Here is a 16194-nt window from a genome sequence, read left to right on the forward strand (position 1 = left end):
CAGCTGAAGGGCCCCCCTTTTCACATATTTCTGTTTTGACAGTGGATCATTAAGAATTACTAGTTCCTGCATATGGATTTTCCATCACCTTCACTGACATTTGATTATAATCAGTTTTTCTAACCTCCTAAGTGAATGTCTAAGAAACAGTTTAAAAACTTGGTTAAAAGCAAGATGACATCTATACTTTCTGGTCTGTTCACTGCTTGTTCCCATGTACACAAAGAAATGAGATTTAGGTTGACACAGCTAGTTCTTGACAAATCACTGTTACTTATCTACTTACTTTCTAGATACTTAAGAACTGCTTTTATTCGAAACGTTTCCAAGAACTGAAGTTAAACTGATAGGTAGATAGCTTCCTTCCTTCTTTTTCTTCCCCAGATAAACCCCAAGTTTGCCCTTTTTCAGTCCTCTCTCTCTTCTGATCTCAAGCTGTAAGTACCTCTGAGATGCTACCAGTCCATTGATTAAGCAAGTTTAGTAGACTTGTCCAAATCAATAACTTCTAACTCAATCTAAATACCTTCTACCTTTTTTAATCCATGCTGATACCAAGCAACTCTGACTCCAATATTACAGTAGCCACCTGGCTACAGTTGTATTTAAAGTTAAATAATACAAAAAAGGTATTAATCATGATCTCGTTCGTAAAACCAACTAAATATGTAAGTGATGTTAAAATAAGGATCAAAACTCAGGATTCTCTCTCTTCTGGTCGGCCACATTCAGGACTTCTCCTGCTTACTTGCTCTTGATAGTCCTGTGAATCTTGGACAGTCCACCCAGCAGATTTTCTAACATGATAACTAGGGCACTATTCTGAGAAATGAAGAAAGTGGCCTTCAAGTTTTCAACCGAACAGACAATGAACTAGTATTCCATTTTCTGAGCCTTTTTTTAACTATTGCAATAATATAAAAAGGTAGGGCACTAAATTCCCTTTTCCAGACATGTTTTTTTATAACTACAGTTGTTTTGTGCTTTTGGTGTACTGGGAGAACGCTTACAGGATTTAATTCCCTTAATTTCACCCCAGGTAAGTCAGTCCTAACTTTGAGAATCACAACTGAACTAGCAATGAATAGAGATCAAGAGGCCACAGCAGTGCATGTGGCCACTAACAGCAGCAGAATTTAGAGCGTAATTTCAGCAGTTAGTGAAGCCTTCAGATGACTCCTTTAATGCCCCAGTTAATGAAATAGCAGTGATTATCCATAAGGCTAATTAGTATGAATTTCTGAAAAATATGTTGTCAAGGTAATACTTTTAAACAAGATTACAACCTTAGCTGACAAAATTGATGGTGTTAACAGTTTGAAGGTAACATAGTGGGAATTTTCTGTAAAATTATGCTACAGGACATTTTTAGTAATAAACAAGACTGATGCAAAATTAACACAGCAAAATTACAAAAGTTTAAAAACTGGTGGAAGACAGGTTTCATTATATATGTGTGAAGAGGAACCACAGAAAAGTACTTGTTTCCAGTGGGCCCTATACAATTTAGCAATTATTTAATAATGCAAGACTGAGAGCAAAATCATTATTAAGACAGTTCAATATGGAAACTGAGGTAAGGACAGATGCAAAATTGAAATGGACATGTAACTGATGCAAAAGGATTTGAACTGCTTAGTAAGTGAAGTAAAGACAATACCAGTTGTAATACCTGAGGTATGACTACACATTTTTAAGTTTGTAAGCTATAATTATAGTGGGGGAAGATATCCTGGAAGATTTGCCGCAGTAAAAGACCCTGAGTCAAGACCAACTATGGTTAACACACTTTAACAGCAAAAGAAAAATCCCACAGTCAGCAAGCACCCATTTTTATTAAATCACAAGTAAATGGGGAGGTGATCACAGAATCACAGAATGGTTGAGGTTGGAACAGACCTCTGGAGATCAGCTGGTCCAACCAGGCTCAAACAGGTTCACCTAAAGACAGTTGCCCAGGACCCCGTCTAGACGGTTTTTGAATATCTCTAAGGAGGGAGACTCCACAACCTCCCTGAACCTGTGCCAGTGCTCAGTCACCCTCAAAGTAAAAAAAGTGTTTCCTGATGTTCAGACAGAGCCTCCTGTGTTTCAGTTTGCACCCACTGCCTCGGGTTCTGTCACGGGGCACCACTGCAAAGACTGGCTCTGTCCTCTTTGCATCCTCCCTAGTGATATCTGTGCTTACCTTTTATATAAAAGTGTAACAGAAAAACACTGTAGATGTATAAAGAAAGTAAAATCAAGCTGTAGAAGAAAAATGTATTTTCTATGTGTCAGTGGACTGTTGCCTGGTTTGGTGACTACAACTGAAAAAGCATGCAAATTGGAGAGGGTTAAGAAGAATTTCAAGACTCAACTCAAAAATTAAAAGGTGTACCTCCGAATGAGAAGATTGTTTACCTTATCAAATAAAAGATCACTGGATGACTTAATGAGATTTTAAACTATTTACTTTGGAAATATACTTTTGAAAATAAAGACTTCATATCAGGCATAAAATGTACACAAAGAAGCAATAGCTGGAGCTATAGTTGATAATTCCCACTGAAGATATGGCACACACTGATAAAAGCTAGCAAATGTAATAATTTACAAAGACTGCAGAGGGTTCTTTCTCTCTGGAAAGTTCTTAAACTTTCTGAAAAACTATATACTAGCTCAGGCACATCTAGTGGATTTGAAGCACAAATAGCAAAGTCTTATCTCAGTGATTCAGGAGCTGCACTATCATAATGATTTTCTTTGGCTTTGAAATCTGTGACATGCTATCCAGAAAGTCACCTTTTTCAGTTTAAAAATAGTATGAATGTATTTTTCCAGAATGCCTTATTTCTCAATAATATTCATCAAGTGATTTTTTTTAGCAGACGGTCTCTACTGCAGGGGGTGTAAAATCAAATAAAAGTCTCAATTATATGAAGACAGACACATGTAATTAGATTATCATAATGTATAAACACAACTTGAGTACTGCTTGACTGTTTGTATGTGACCAAGCACGTAATGACAATTTTTAAAAATGTAATCAGATAGATATGCAATTGCCTACTTCTATCCAGATGAGAAAAGCTGTTAATGCTTCAAGTATTAATTCTGGCATATGTCCAGTTCTTCCCTTGAATTCCTTTACACAGTAGGTTGTTGAGAGCCACATCTAATAAGATGCATAAAAATGCCCACGTGGATTGTACTAAAGAAACAGAGAAAAATAGAAATAATGCCAAAAAGTAGTGGAAGATTACTAATTACTGCCCACTTAGAAGGGAACTGACGAAGCTGAAAAGAGCTGCATACAAGAAAAAATGACAGTGATGTAAAACTGCCCTGGGAAGGAAGAGAGGAAAAAGTAGAGAAAAGCAGAAGAGAGAAAATCAGTTCAGAAAATGTTTATGGGAAATGATACAAAAACCTGATGTCAGATCTGGCTGGACTGTTGCCTACAGTACAGGCATATGGATGAGATTCACAGTACATCAAGGGCATATATTTTTCTCTAGTTTCCCACAGTGCCTAAAGCAGCCAGAAAGGAGTAAAAGAAATCAATGCACTGATGGAAAAAAAGCTAGTGAGTACAAAGATATAGAGGAAAAGCTGACAAAACACTATTTGTCTGAATCCCCGTCTGACAGGCCTAAGCACCACATCAAGATCATGCGGTGTATCTCAATATCACCATGCAACCATAAAACAACCTAAAACTCTTCTTGTAGCAATAGCTAAAAGCCATATCAGATCACCTCAGCATGTACTATTTTATGCTGGATGACAATCCTGACTAAAAAAGCTCTTGTTGCTTTAACGTATTTAAGTGAAAGTTGTTCTTACGTGCGACTTGAGCAATGGCATTTTCATCTAGCATCATCTCTGCGATTCCTTCTTGATCCATATCGATTTCATCCACATACACCATTTCTGTCAAAGCTCGTGTTTTCAGGCTCCAGGCAGCCTGAATAAGCATAAAGTAAAAAGTAAAATATCTTCAAGACACCAAGTAAATAATCTAATCAGCAATTTTTCCATTTCACAAATTTAATAAGCTTGAATAAGGTACTAACTTAAACAGCTGGGTATATCCATCGATTTCCTGATGGAGGCGGAAAGGGGACCAAGACTTTAGATAACAATTTGAGAGTGGAACAGCTATAGCTGTTGACTTTGGAGGACAGAATTTCATGCCTCATGAAATTTATGACTAATTTAGGTCACAGGCAACTCAGATCTTGTGCTTTTGAAAAAATTTCCAGCTACCAGTGACATTCAAAACCCACTGCTGACAGAAAACTTATTTAAATTGGGAGGGGAGAGGAAGGCAAGTAAATCACTGTAATGCTAACTAATGCCCCTCCCAGGCATCTGTAGAGAAAGAAGGAAAATATTTTAACCAGCAGTTAATTACTATCCACAAGCAACAATCTTCAGAACGGCAGTCTAAAATTCCTTTGTTCAAAGCATCAGCTGTAAAAAATGCATAAATGTATAAATTAAGCATCTCAGATTGTGAGATTATTGGGTTACTTGTTAGTGAAGCAAACTGACAAACTACTACATTAAATGTCTTGGAGGATTATATGAGCAGTGTGGAAAGGCAAGCATAATTCTAGCCTACATGACAAGCTTTGCGTAGACTGTAGGGACACCAAATCAGTGGGGAAAAGAAAAACCAATGGCAGCCATACAGAAGTACCAACAAAATAAGTGCAAGTCCAATGACTTGGATAACTTAATATGCCTGTAATGTACTCATAGAGCTGGCATGACAAAAGGGAGCCACAAGACCAATCCCTGATCTTCCTTCAGATCTTGAACAGATCATCATAAATTTTCCAGAGTAAATATCACTGCCAAAACAATTAGATTTGTTTCTTTTCTGACACAGGGCATAGCAGTCTGGTGAAAAAGCATGTTTAATATTTGCTAAAGCGACATTTCAAAACAGAAACAGACTGATGATACCTTAATAGAACTAAACGTCAAACACATGGAACCATTTGTTCTTTAAATAAGAGGTAGGAGATCTGGACCTCAGGCTTATTTAATAATTGAAGAAATGGGACACTTCTCACTCATATTGCCTCTGACCATCCCTTGCTCTACACTTCCCTCATATTTCTACGCAACTTTATAACTGTCAATCAAAACCAAAGAATATCTAAAACTGTTGAAATATTTATCTCTCCTTTTTAAAAGTGCTTTCTTCCAAGCAGAAGTAACAGAGGGATTTAGCCAGCCAGTTCAACCACAATCAGAAACATTTGTTCAAGTATGAAGAGAAAGGAACAGAGGAGGATGATTTGAATCTAGGCCAGACAGACATAATCCAGATCTGCTTTATTATCTTCTAGTTTCTTCTTACGTAGTAGGGTGACAACCTTTAATTAGCATTGAGATTTGCAGTTAGATGTTCAACACCCTTGAGTGTTTTTCATTATTCTATAGAAGTATTTAGTTTGTTGAATTTTTAACACCTTGAACGTACACTGCTTTTTTCAAAGACATGTATGTCTGAAGTCAACATAACCATGTCTATATTGGGAATAAACTGAAATTAGAACTCTCACTATAGCCAAACACAGGCTAATTTCCTAGTAGAGATAAGAGAAGCTGCCATAGTAATGGTATTTTCCTGAGAACTGAAAGTAGCAACTTCTCTACACTAATTGCTGAAACTGGGGCCAGTCCTTAACATAGACATAATATATCTTTGCGATTTTTCCAATAACAAACATGAGATAATGTGTTTTTAAAAGCAACATGTCTCTTTGTCATTATTGCACAAATATCTGTCATAAAAAATAGATTCCTTGGGCTGCTCTTCCAGTCTTAAGCTTCTAGTCTGAGGCGTCACAGTCAACAAAAAATTCAAATATCATATATTATCTCTTAATTAAACATCAGTCTGTAGATTAGAGTATTGCCTGCAGCAATGTTTATTACAGGACTTCTGATCAAAACAGCAAGAGAGAGAAAAATGTCAAATTTGTCACTTAAACTATGGAAAGATGACCTTTATCTTGGGAGACAAGAAGACAATTTGAAATTCCTAACTACTAGTTACAAGATCCATATGAAACAAAAGTATTATTTCTATGCATGTACACAGTTATGCTGAATATGTGAAAAATCAAGGCATGGGAAAAGGAATTAGAAATGTATATTGACACACAAATACAAAGGGAAATGAATGTATATTGACACACAAATGCAAAGGGAAATGTAGGAAAAAGTATTTCAAAAGAACTAAATGAAATTTCTGACGCCGTTTTCATTCATAAAAAAAAATTCTACTTATTCATTAAAAGTCACATAGGACTTTATTAGAACTACAACATATGGCTACTGAGTTGTAAACGTCTGTTAAAACACACTCTCCCCAACAAATTTTGATTTTTTTTTCCATAAAGTACAGGTGTCATTTATCACATGAGATGTAAAACTCATGTAAGGTTTAAAGATTTTCTTAACAGCTCAGTAATTTCAACTTTTGCTGACTTTCTATAAAGAATTTGTACTAATAGTCCTGGTACTTCGCATAGCTACTTTATCCTTGTATAAAGTCTAGTTTCTATGCTGCAGTTTTCACTTACCTAGAAAAAATTTAACAATTCCATTCATAAGAAAGTACACGGTTTTAGTAATTTACGATAGTACAATGCACAGATTTTTCACTCAGTGAAAACCTGTAAGGGTTTAATCTGAAACTAATGCACAAGAACTTCAGCTGAAAAATTTCAATTAAAATGAGTAAGAAGAGCACAAAACTGGAAAAACCACGCTGCCAACAGTGAGAGGAAGGCTCACTTACAATCACAGAAAGCCATAAAAATAAATGCACATGCTTCTGAGTAACCATGTGACAGTATTACTTATACCTCAACTTAGCACAAGTTTGTCCACTCAAACTGTTGCCACAGATCCCATTTATATTACCTGCTCTCTATTTGTGGGATCAATAATTTTGTTTTGTGACAAGCAACATGTCTGGCATTTATGAAGACGACTTGCATTTTTATAAAAAGGGCACTTAAACAGTAGAAACAAGAAAGGGACAGCTCATTTCTGACAACCCACATATTCACAACATAGTAACAGATTTAGCTTGCTTAACTCACAACCAGATCAGAACTTTACAATAACTAAGAGTAAGTAAAGAGGGAAGGAATATCTTAAGTACCATAAGTACAGAAATGTGATACAGTATTTCTTAAGAAGTCTAAACTCCAGAACAAAAAGTGACAAAGTGTTTTTTGCTTAGTTCCTGAGAAGTGTTTTGTCACTGAATCAAATATCTTCCTCTTGTTTCTGAAAAGTCCAAAAACCAAATTAAAAACCAAAATCTAAAATCTAAATCTAAATGTATTTCCTGAATCTGGTAATGCACATTTCTAAGAGGTTTCGTCCTTCAACAATTCTTTCCATTATCATAAATTTTATTCCATACGCAATGAAAACCTCAGAACGCAACAACTACCTTGTGAGGCGTAGTCTTTAAAGTCAAGAAGATAGCTGGCAGTATTTCACTGAAACTATTTTGTACGCAAATAACGTGCATGACTTCATTGGAATGTAATCAAAGTCTTACAAAATATGTTACTGAGCTGTACTCAAAGATGCAATTTCACATTGCATTTAACCTCTTCACATTGTGGGCTATAGCCAAAAGATGCCACCACCTGCACATTACTATTATTCCCATTGCAGTGGTCTAGTGCTAACATGGACAGAGTGAAAACTAATGAATTACTCTCAGTCTTCTGTCACTTATGTAAAGCATCATCACGCAGCTTCAAGACGACCAGACTCTACACAAGGTAGGCAGTGAGAATGAGCTGTAGGAGCAGGAAGGATAACAGCTCACCATTACACCGCATTAAATGAAACACGAAAGTGATCCCTAAAAGCATAAACATTGCTCTGCCTGTGACATACACATTGGCTTTTTCCTAATCTCATCAGCAGATGAAGGTCATTCAGTTGAAGATAGATTCAGTTTAGCTTTTAGAAGGCACTGAGCTACTGAACAAACCTATAGGAAATATATGAGACAAGTAAACTTCTATTAAATATAAAAGGTGCCCATTAAAAATACTCCTTATTAGATATACCGCCATACCAATGATGAAAAACAAATTTATGCCATTACGGATTTAACAACAAAACAAGCATTATTCAGTGTATCAGAAATTTTTCCTAACAACTGTATCTCATAATTGTATTTATGAAAAGAATTTTACCTGAAACACGGTGTATTCAGAATCAGGCTCCTGAAAAGAGAGGAAACAGAAATTGAGGAATGGAAATGCCAAACAATAAAAAGAACAACAAAAAAATGAAATTATACTCTGTGACAACCTCATTTTGCACAAACATTTTCTCTCTGACACATTTATCCAAATTTCCATTTTATTACATTATCTCAACTTACACACATTATGGAGCTAATCAATGTTTTACACAATGAAAGCAGATTTGCAGTAAGTACATTTTTCTGATACAATTTGCTTTCTTGCTTCTGCCCAATCATGTCAGGCAAATCTTAAATTAACATTACAGAATTATTAAATTGAAAAGTGGTACATAAAAAAAACAACAACAACAACAAAAAAACACAACACAAAACTTGGAAGATGTAAGCAAATCTCTCAAAAGTTAACCAGACTATTAGGCCATTGGCTTTAGAATGTCTACATAATAAAATCCATCTTTGTGCATTTTCATTAGCTGCTGATGGTGATCACACCGATATCACTGAAGTACACAAAAGAAAATTTCTGCACATATTGAATTTTTTTGTACTTTTATGATGGAGATGATGTATTTATTGTATTCCAGACAGTAATGCTGTAAATGGAATAAACGTCATGCTAATGGTTTATTGCACCACCCAATAAATAAAAAGAAAACCACCAGATGAAGTTTACTACAAGCCAAAAAGCAGGAATTGGCATCTGCTTGAAAACATGAGGTAAAAGCAAGTAAACACTAACAAGAGGAAATGTAGGTTTATCATCATTTATTGTATAATTATCAAGTTTATACAATATTTAAACTATCCTTCAGGGCTTCTGCTGCTCATGTCCAGGGACTGGGGAGGAATCTTTCCTCCCCAACTATTACTTAACTTTAGGGGGAAAGACAAGGAAGGTGGGAGATGGATGGTACCTTCTCTAAATCAGTATCAGTCATTTGCCGAGTCAGACCATTTCTGCTTCTAGAGGCAGTGGAAAATTTCTTACATATCTGGCCTTCTGTAAATCTATCACAGTTAAGCCAGCTATATTAGACTGAATATAGAACCTTAGAGTAATTCAGACTAGAAAGGAACTTCAGGAGGTCTCTTGTCCAAAGGCCTGCTCAAAGCAAGGTCAGTTGAGGTCACTCAGAGCTTTGTCCAGTTGGGTCTTGAAAACTTCCAAGGATGGAGATGGCACAGTGCCCCTGTGCAACCCGTTCAACTGCCTGACTGTCCGTACGAGAAATGTTTTTCCTTGTATCAAGCCAAAGCCTCCTTCACTTCAATTTACGTTCGCTGTCTCTCACTCCCTGCACCACTGCAGGGGGGCTGTCTCCATCCTCTTGATAACCTCCTTGTACATGTTCAAAGGCTGCTGTTAGATCACACCAACGTATTCTCCAAGCTGAAGCACAGCCAACGTGCTGGTAGCCTCCTTTGCTGCCAGACCACACTGCTGGCTCATGTGTCACCTAGAAAATGGCACGGTCAAGCTTGCTCTTTTCCTCTGTAGTATGAGACATGGTCTACTTCTTTCAGTTTGAGCATTTTCATTCCATGAATTCCGTGACGGCAGGGACCTAGAAGACTGGTGATGCTCTCACATCTTCCTTCTGTAGTGTACTGGAATTTCTGTGGCCTTTTAAGGATCGTATTTGGAATCACAAACTTGTTCACCGGTGTTAGAATCCAAAACACATAAATCGAGTATTCTATGGAACTAAACATTAATTGAGGGATTAATCTCAGCTGTCTGTGATGTAGGCTCTTGACTAAGGCACTGAAACTGCCTTTTTATTTCAGATGTATGATTAAATGAAATCCAAGTTCTTTTAATATGTTGTTTTCTTTCTAGTATTCATCTTCCAAAAAACAAACTGTTCTAGCTTTCTAAGTAATAAAGAAAAGGATATTGAGATATTTCAGCTTGCATTTTATTCACCCCACTGTGTCCCAGTGTTACAGCACATACGGTGTACCAGAAAATGGTTTAATAGCAGTAGGTGATCCTCCATACCATATGTGCTACAGGAACCAATGAGGACAAGGTCAGGAATATTATATCAACACTAACTCAAAAATGCCTTGATGTTACAGATGTATATCTTACTTTAGGCACTGTTTGTTAGTTTAAAAAATAATTTTTAAATAAAACAAATTTGCTTACGTAGGAGCATTCATATTACTAAAAAATTCAGAAATTACCTCCCTCATCACTTTGGAAAAAAGTAGAGTTGACCAATAATACTTACTAAAACCATTGTGCTCTCATAATGGTAGGTGATAGTATGCATTGTTCATACATCCTAATATCTCATTTCAGTTTTTGACAAGAAATAACTTTAAATAACCCTCAAGCAGGTGAAAGAACCCTCCCACTAAACACAAGTCTTGAACCATAAAAACTAACATTAAAATATGATCTATTTTAACATGGGTGGATCCAGCAGTTGCTACTCATGCAAGTAATCCACTGGAACTAGATTCCAAATAAAGATTTCTTTGAGAGGATTAACAAATAGCGTTGCCCTATAAGCTTGTATCTCAAAACAAAAGGTCAAATTTATTCTTCATTTACACATATAAAGCTCTTTTGAAATTAATAAGATTGTAAAAGCAATGAAGGAAGGGTTTAACCCAGATCTCTAAATCCACTGAGGGAATTTTAAAATTAAAGTTAATGTGTAAAGTCAGTTTATTTGAAAACCAAAAATATATAAAAAAAAAGTTTTCTGATGCTTATAGCCTTGAAGAGGGAATGAACCAAGATTACATGCCTTATATTCTAATAAAGCTTCATTCTACAATTAATTTCAGGTAAGTATGATTTAACACATGCAGAATATTAAAATTAGTATATTCTGAAAATGCTCGTCAAATGATTAAGAGCAGAAACACAGAAAAAACATTACCCAGGAACAATGACTTCCCTGTATGTATCACTAATTTTTATGCATAAACTTCTTAATTACAGTCTCTTGAACCAATAACTGATTTCAGCTGAAGACACTTTTTCAAATGAAGTTCCATGTACATAAACATATCTGTGATAACTTTATTATGACTTTACAAAAACCAGTATGCAAGTGATAATAGCTGACAGTTCACTGTAGGAGAAGAAAGGACGAACGAACAAAAGCAAATCCTCATAGCAGACCATTAATCAAGTTAAAGGCAGGACATCCACTGTATGTCTGTTAATTACATTAGGCAATTTTTTTTGGTATTGTTAAACTACAGCAGGCCTCATACATCGGTGCTGGTTATTGCCTTGAATCTGACATATGGAACACAAAGAAGAGTAATCAGATTAGGTAACTAATCAGGATGATCAACAGAGACAGCCCTGGATTGTATTTCCTCTAGGTCATGCTATTACTATAAACATAGAAGACAACGCCTGGTTGCTTACAATAGGAAATAATTAAACTGAACATCAGTGCTTTATGTGTTTGTATGTCCAAATGCTAGTCTTAGAAAATATAGCTTTTATCTATCCTGAGATAAGATTGTCAGCATAGAAGTAAATTCCATCAATAAAATTTATATTCCTAACTCTTAAATGAAGAAATGCACAGGACGCTTTACAGAAAAAAATATTTCAGTCTTCCATAAAATCTAACTTTGTAGCAGCTAATTATTATTCTATCAAAATGTTCAGCACACTTGATTCATTAAGAACTCTCCAGAAAAACATAACTGATTTTATATGTTTTGATTTCATTGACGTGTTCTTTAAGAATTCAAGTTTATAATGGCATAGCACCTGATACTGCTGCATAAGAAAATTCCTGATTCATGATCCATTGGAGAAAGTCAACACCATACCTTAAAAACCTTCTAGGGCTTACCGCATCTGGTGACAGAGTTCAAAGAGAGTTCTACAGGAATTAAGACAGCTTCTAAATGTACTAAAAGTGTGTAACTATTAATTGGATCACCAGTAAACTTATTTTTGAGACCTTCAAATCATCTTTTACCGTGTTCTTAAAGGAGAACTTCTTAAACATCATTATACTTGTGATGAAAACATATTCTGAATACTAAACTATGTGTATAGGGGATGGTGAATTAAGAGATGTATCAGGAGTTCCGGTCAAGAAAGTTTCTTATTACATTTAAAAGCTTGACTGGCAAAAATGCCTACTTCTAAGGCTATTGTAGAAAGCTGATTTCAGCTGCCCGTAGTTTTGTGACACTGTGGCAGATGCAACGGAGCAGGTTGACCTCTCACAGCTGGGAAAAATGGACGGGCTTTCAGACAAGCAAGGTCATCTCTTTCAGGCATGAAAACAGTCTCAGATTATGGACTTAGTCTCTTCCTTACTTATTGTTACATTACACGTCTGAGAAGGGAGAAGGCCAGTTGCCTGAGCATGACAAAGTTCTGACCTGTAACAGTCAGTTTAACTCAACCATTCCTGAGCATCTCTTTAAAGGATACCATGTCTTGTGGCTTGGTTTATATCATACCCTAATGCACGCTGTTCAAAGCGGTGAATCCCTGAACAGTGACCGAGGCTACTGTTCTTATAAGATCCTTCTTTCTCTGGCTGCAGAGGTTGGGAGGCACACGCTTAGCAGGATATGGGACAAAAGGATGAGAACAGATGGCACGGTGATTGCGGCAGTTGAGTACTCCCTTGTGCTGCCCAGCAGCTCACTTAATCCAAACTTTCCGTAAGTGTTGTCATTTGTCTGTTTGCTTTCCTGGTGCCCAACATGACATATCTCGGGCCTGATTTGCAGACATGTTCCCAGTAAGGGTTTGACCATTAAATGTTTAAGAATTGCTATGTGTTTTTTAAGCATAATAAACCATACATATCGGGTTTGGTACCAAAAATGACACATACTTAATTTTAGGTATTTCTCCAGGTCATACTAAAATACTACTAACGTAATTCACACAGATGGAAGACAGCACCATTTTCTGGTAGGTGGCCAAAGACGACAGAAATAAAGTTGGACCAAAATACTTAGGAACTACTGATTTCACTAATGTGCCACCTTCAAAAGTAACACAGACTTCAGAAATCAACAATCTGTATGAGAATGGTCTTGGATCCCTAATTAACTTTAAAAATAAAAAGTCATCTTAGATCACTTTTCTAGTGTTTACAACTACAGCAACTTAACTGATGCGTTATCATTAAATACTGAATAATGTAAAATAGAATTAGGCTAGGCAAGCCAGGAAAATTAAGTAACATATGTCACTTACTAATTACCTCAGTGTTCAGCCTTGGAGTTTAGTATATTTCAAAGGTTTAATAAAAGTAACAGCTCTATTAAATGCAAAGTATACATGCTGCAATACATAAACATGATTTGTCTTTTCAGTCTGTTGTATTAAGTTGGTTCAAAATAGTTTGTAAGGTTTCAACTACATATAAAACACATTCTTGAGGCATGTTACTGTTTCCTTTACTCTATGCCTGAAGTCGAGCAGGTCAAATGTGACCGATTGGTACCTGAAAGCAGCAAGTGTCAGAAAGTAATGAGCTGAAAGTGCAACAACATAGCTAGGGAAAAGACCTGCAAGGCTTTACAAATGAGAGGCAGAATAATAAAATACAGGCTTACTTGGACAGATAACAAGTAAATATTAAGATTTTGTGTTGATTACAACAGAAAGTGTAAAATCATGAGTGCAGTTGACTGAAGAAGTGAAATGCCATTCCATGCTAAGTCTGCTATGAATGTTAAAGCTATATTTTAAATAGATAATTAGAAAATGTTTTACTTGAAGAGATTTCAAGTGTAGGACTTTGTACGTTGAGTTGGTTTGAGTTTGGTTCAAGTTGCACTCTTGAAAATTATGTAACGAACATTCTGGTTCCCCCAGCCTGCTGTACCAAAATAAACAGGTGGTATAAATAATGCTACATCTTCTCCTGTCAGGAGCTATGCTCTTTGTCTGGACTAAGTGAGAGGAATGATGGAAGAAAGCTGTGTAGCCATTACATTATACACATGAAAGTACAGTAGACTACATGATCCCTCTGAAAAAAAACATGCTGAATTGCCACTTAATAACCACCATTTATTTTATTTTTAAAAAGTCTCTAAACTGTTATTGCATTTACATAAAGTACTTATATAGAGTAAAATCCACTTGCTGATGTCTGCAAACTTGCGACGTACTTTACTCAAACATTGGTCCATGAAATCTCTTTTTAAAAAAAGGATTCAGAGAAAACTGCATTGTTCCATGCACTTTTAAAATGTTAAAGAGGAAGACTGATATTTTCCAAGCTAAAGTAGATATAGATATATAGAGATATTTTTAAATATTTTCAGAAGTCATTAATTTGTGCTTAAAAAGAGCTCTTCATAAGGATTCCTCAAGAAGATTATATGGGGCAAGAGCCAAACTAACCATATTTCAACTTTGCCTTTACGCAAAGACATTTCTCTTCCACCTATACTTTCAGGTAGGTTTAAAATATGCTGTTGCTGAAGAGTACCTTTTTCACTAAAACTGTGAACAGGAATATAGTTCTGAAACAAACATGCTGCATTTATAATGTCCAGTCCTTTGCAGGCAACTATGACCTGGAAGTCTTTTCAAAACACTGACAAAACTCAATCTTAAAATTCAGAGACCTTATATAAGACCTCTTCTAAGAGCTAGTGATTTGATGTAGTATAGACACCATTCACAACTCCGTCCTCCACTGTTTCTCAAAGCATGAATATATTAAAAGTTTTCACTTTTTTATTCTTATAGAAGATGCAACTTACAGGCTGGTGTGATCATCTCGAAGATTAAACTAAGTGAACCAGTGTTTGTCCCAACTTTATACAGGAGTCGGAAAAACTCTCATATTGCTGCTATGTAAGGTGCTGGTTCTCTAAGGAGAATGTGTAGCTTTATCTAAGAAAACAATTTAATTTATACACTTAAATGTTTGCAGCATGTGTGATCAATATTTGGAAGAAAGATGGAAAACGAAAGGGGATCCACATCCTCTCATCGCTTTTTTGTTATTTTCCTCCTAAATATTTTTCCCAGCCTTGTACACCTTCTATTATTCTTTACCCCACTTCTGTCAGTTGCAGATGTCTTCAACAAGTTCCCCAGTGCTACTGGAAACAGCCCAGCAAAAGTTTGGAGTTGCCAGGTGCAACAAAACAATTTTATACTTGAGCTTCAGCACCCAGTAGAAATGCAGTTGTCTTTATATTTCCATATTGATATCATAGATTGGAAAACATTTTACTAATTATTAATTTTACTAATAATTAATTTTACTAATTATTAATTTACTGTAAAGTATTTATGATGAACATAAAGTCCATCCAAGTACTGTTTTCCAAATATGGCAGTAAAAATGTTTACATGCATACAACTATTAATTCAAAAACAACATTCCCAAATCCTTCCTTTTTACGGATGAGTGGGAAAATATGGAAGCATTGAACAACACACGTCCAACATTTCCAGAGACTTTGCAGCTGGCAAAGAGCTAAGAGAGAGGAATGAAAACACACTCTGTGCCGTAGTAATGCTTGTATGTGAAGTGAGCTAAAACAGGTGTTTCTTAACATCATGAGGTTTAATCCATACAGCACCTGTGGCATCTGAACATCTGTGTAAAATCACCAGGAACATCCTTAGGCAGACCTGATTTTTAGTCCTATCTTTTCTTCCTTTAACTCTGCAAATCCTCAAGCGAGTTAAAAATCTTGTTGTGGGGAGTCCTGGGACCCCCACTACTGTCACGGTTTCAATCCCAGCAGCACAACCTACCTGTCGCACTACTCCCCTCTCCCTGCCGGGCTGGGGCGGGAGGGGGACAACCAGGGCGCCCCTGAGGAGGAGCCGCCAGCCCCGCACCCACCGCCCCCAGTTTCAGGAGAGGCCTAGGGAGCTCGGTGCGAAGGCGCTACCCGGCCATTCTCCTTCTCCTCCTCCCGCAGCACGGCGCGGCCCAGCCCTCCCCGGACGGGGTGGG

At 36.4% G+C, this 16194-nt stretch overlaps 2 protein-coding genes across 2 annotated transcripts in view; one reads left to right on the forward strand and one right to left on the reverse strand.

Annotated features, from left to right (window-relative positions):
* TTC8 (tetratricopeptide repeat domain 8) overlaps nt 1-9698 on the reverse strand; it is a 36795-nt gene extending 27097 nt beyond the window's left edge. The window contains exons 1-3 of the mRNA XM_009884585.1: nt 9627-9698; nt 8235-8264; nt 3829-3949 (exon numbers count right to left, since the gene is read on the reverse strand). Coding sequence (XP_009882887.1) covers nt 3829-3949; nt 8235-8264; nt 9627-9698 — 223 coding nt within the window. The remainder of the gene's footprint in view (nt 1-3828; nt 3950-8234; nt 8265-9626) is intronic.
* A 3012-nt stretch (nt 9699-12710) lies between these two features.
* The window catches only part of EML5 (echinoderm microtubule associated protein like 5), a 133789-nt gene continuing 130305 nt past the window's right edge, over nt 12711-16194 (forward strand). Inside the window, exons 1-2 of the mRNA XM_009884597.1 lie at nt 12711-12913; nt 14967-15074. Coding sequence (XP_009882899.1) covers nt 12711-12913; nt 14967-15074 — 311 coding nt within the window. The remainder of the gene's footprint in view (nt 12914-14966; nt 15075-16194) is intronic.

This window comes from Charadrius vociferus, unplaced genomic scaffold (genome assembly GCF_000708025.1).
Source record: "Charadrius vociferus isolate BGI_N301 unplaced genomic scaffold, ASM70802v2 scaffold300, whole genome shotgun sequence".
In the NCBI taxonomy this organism is placed as follows: domain Eukaryota; kingdom Metazoa; phylum Chordata; class Aves; order Charadriiformes; family Charadriidae; genus Charadrius; species Charadrius vociferus.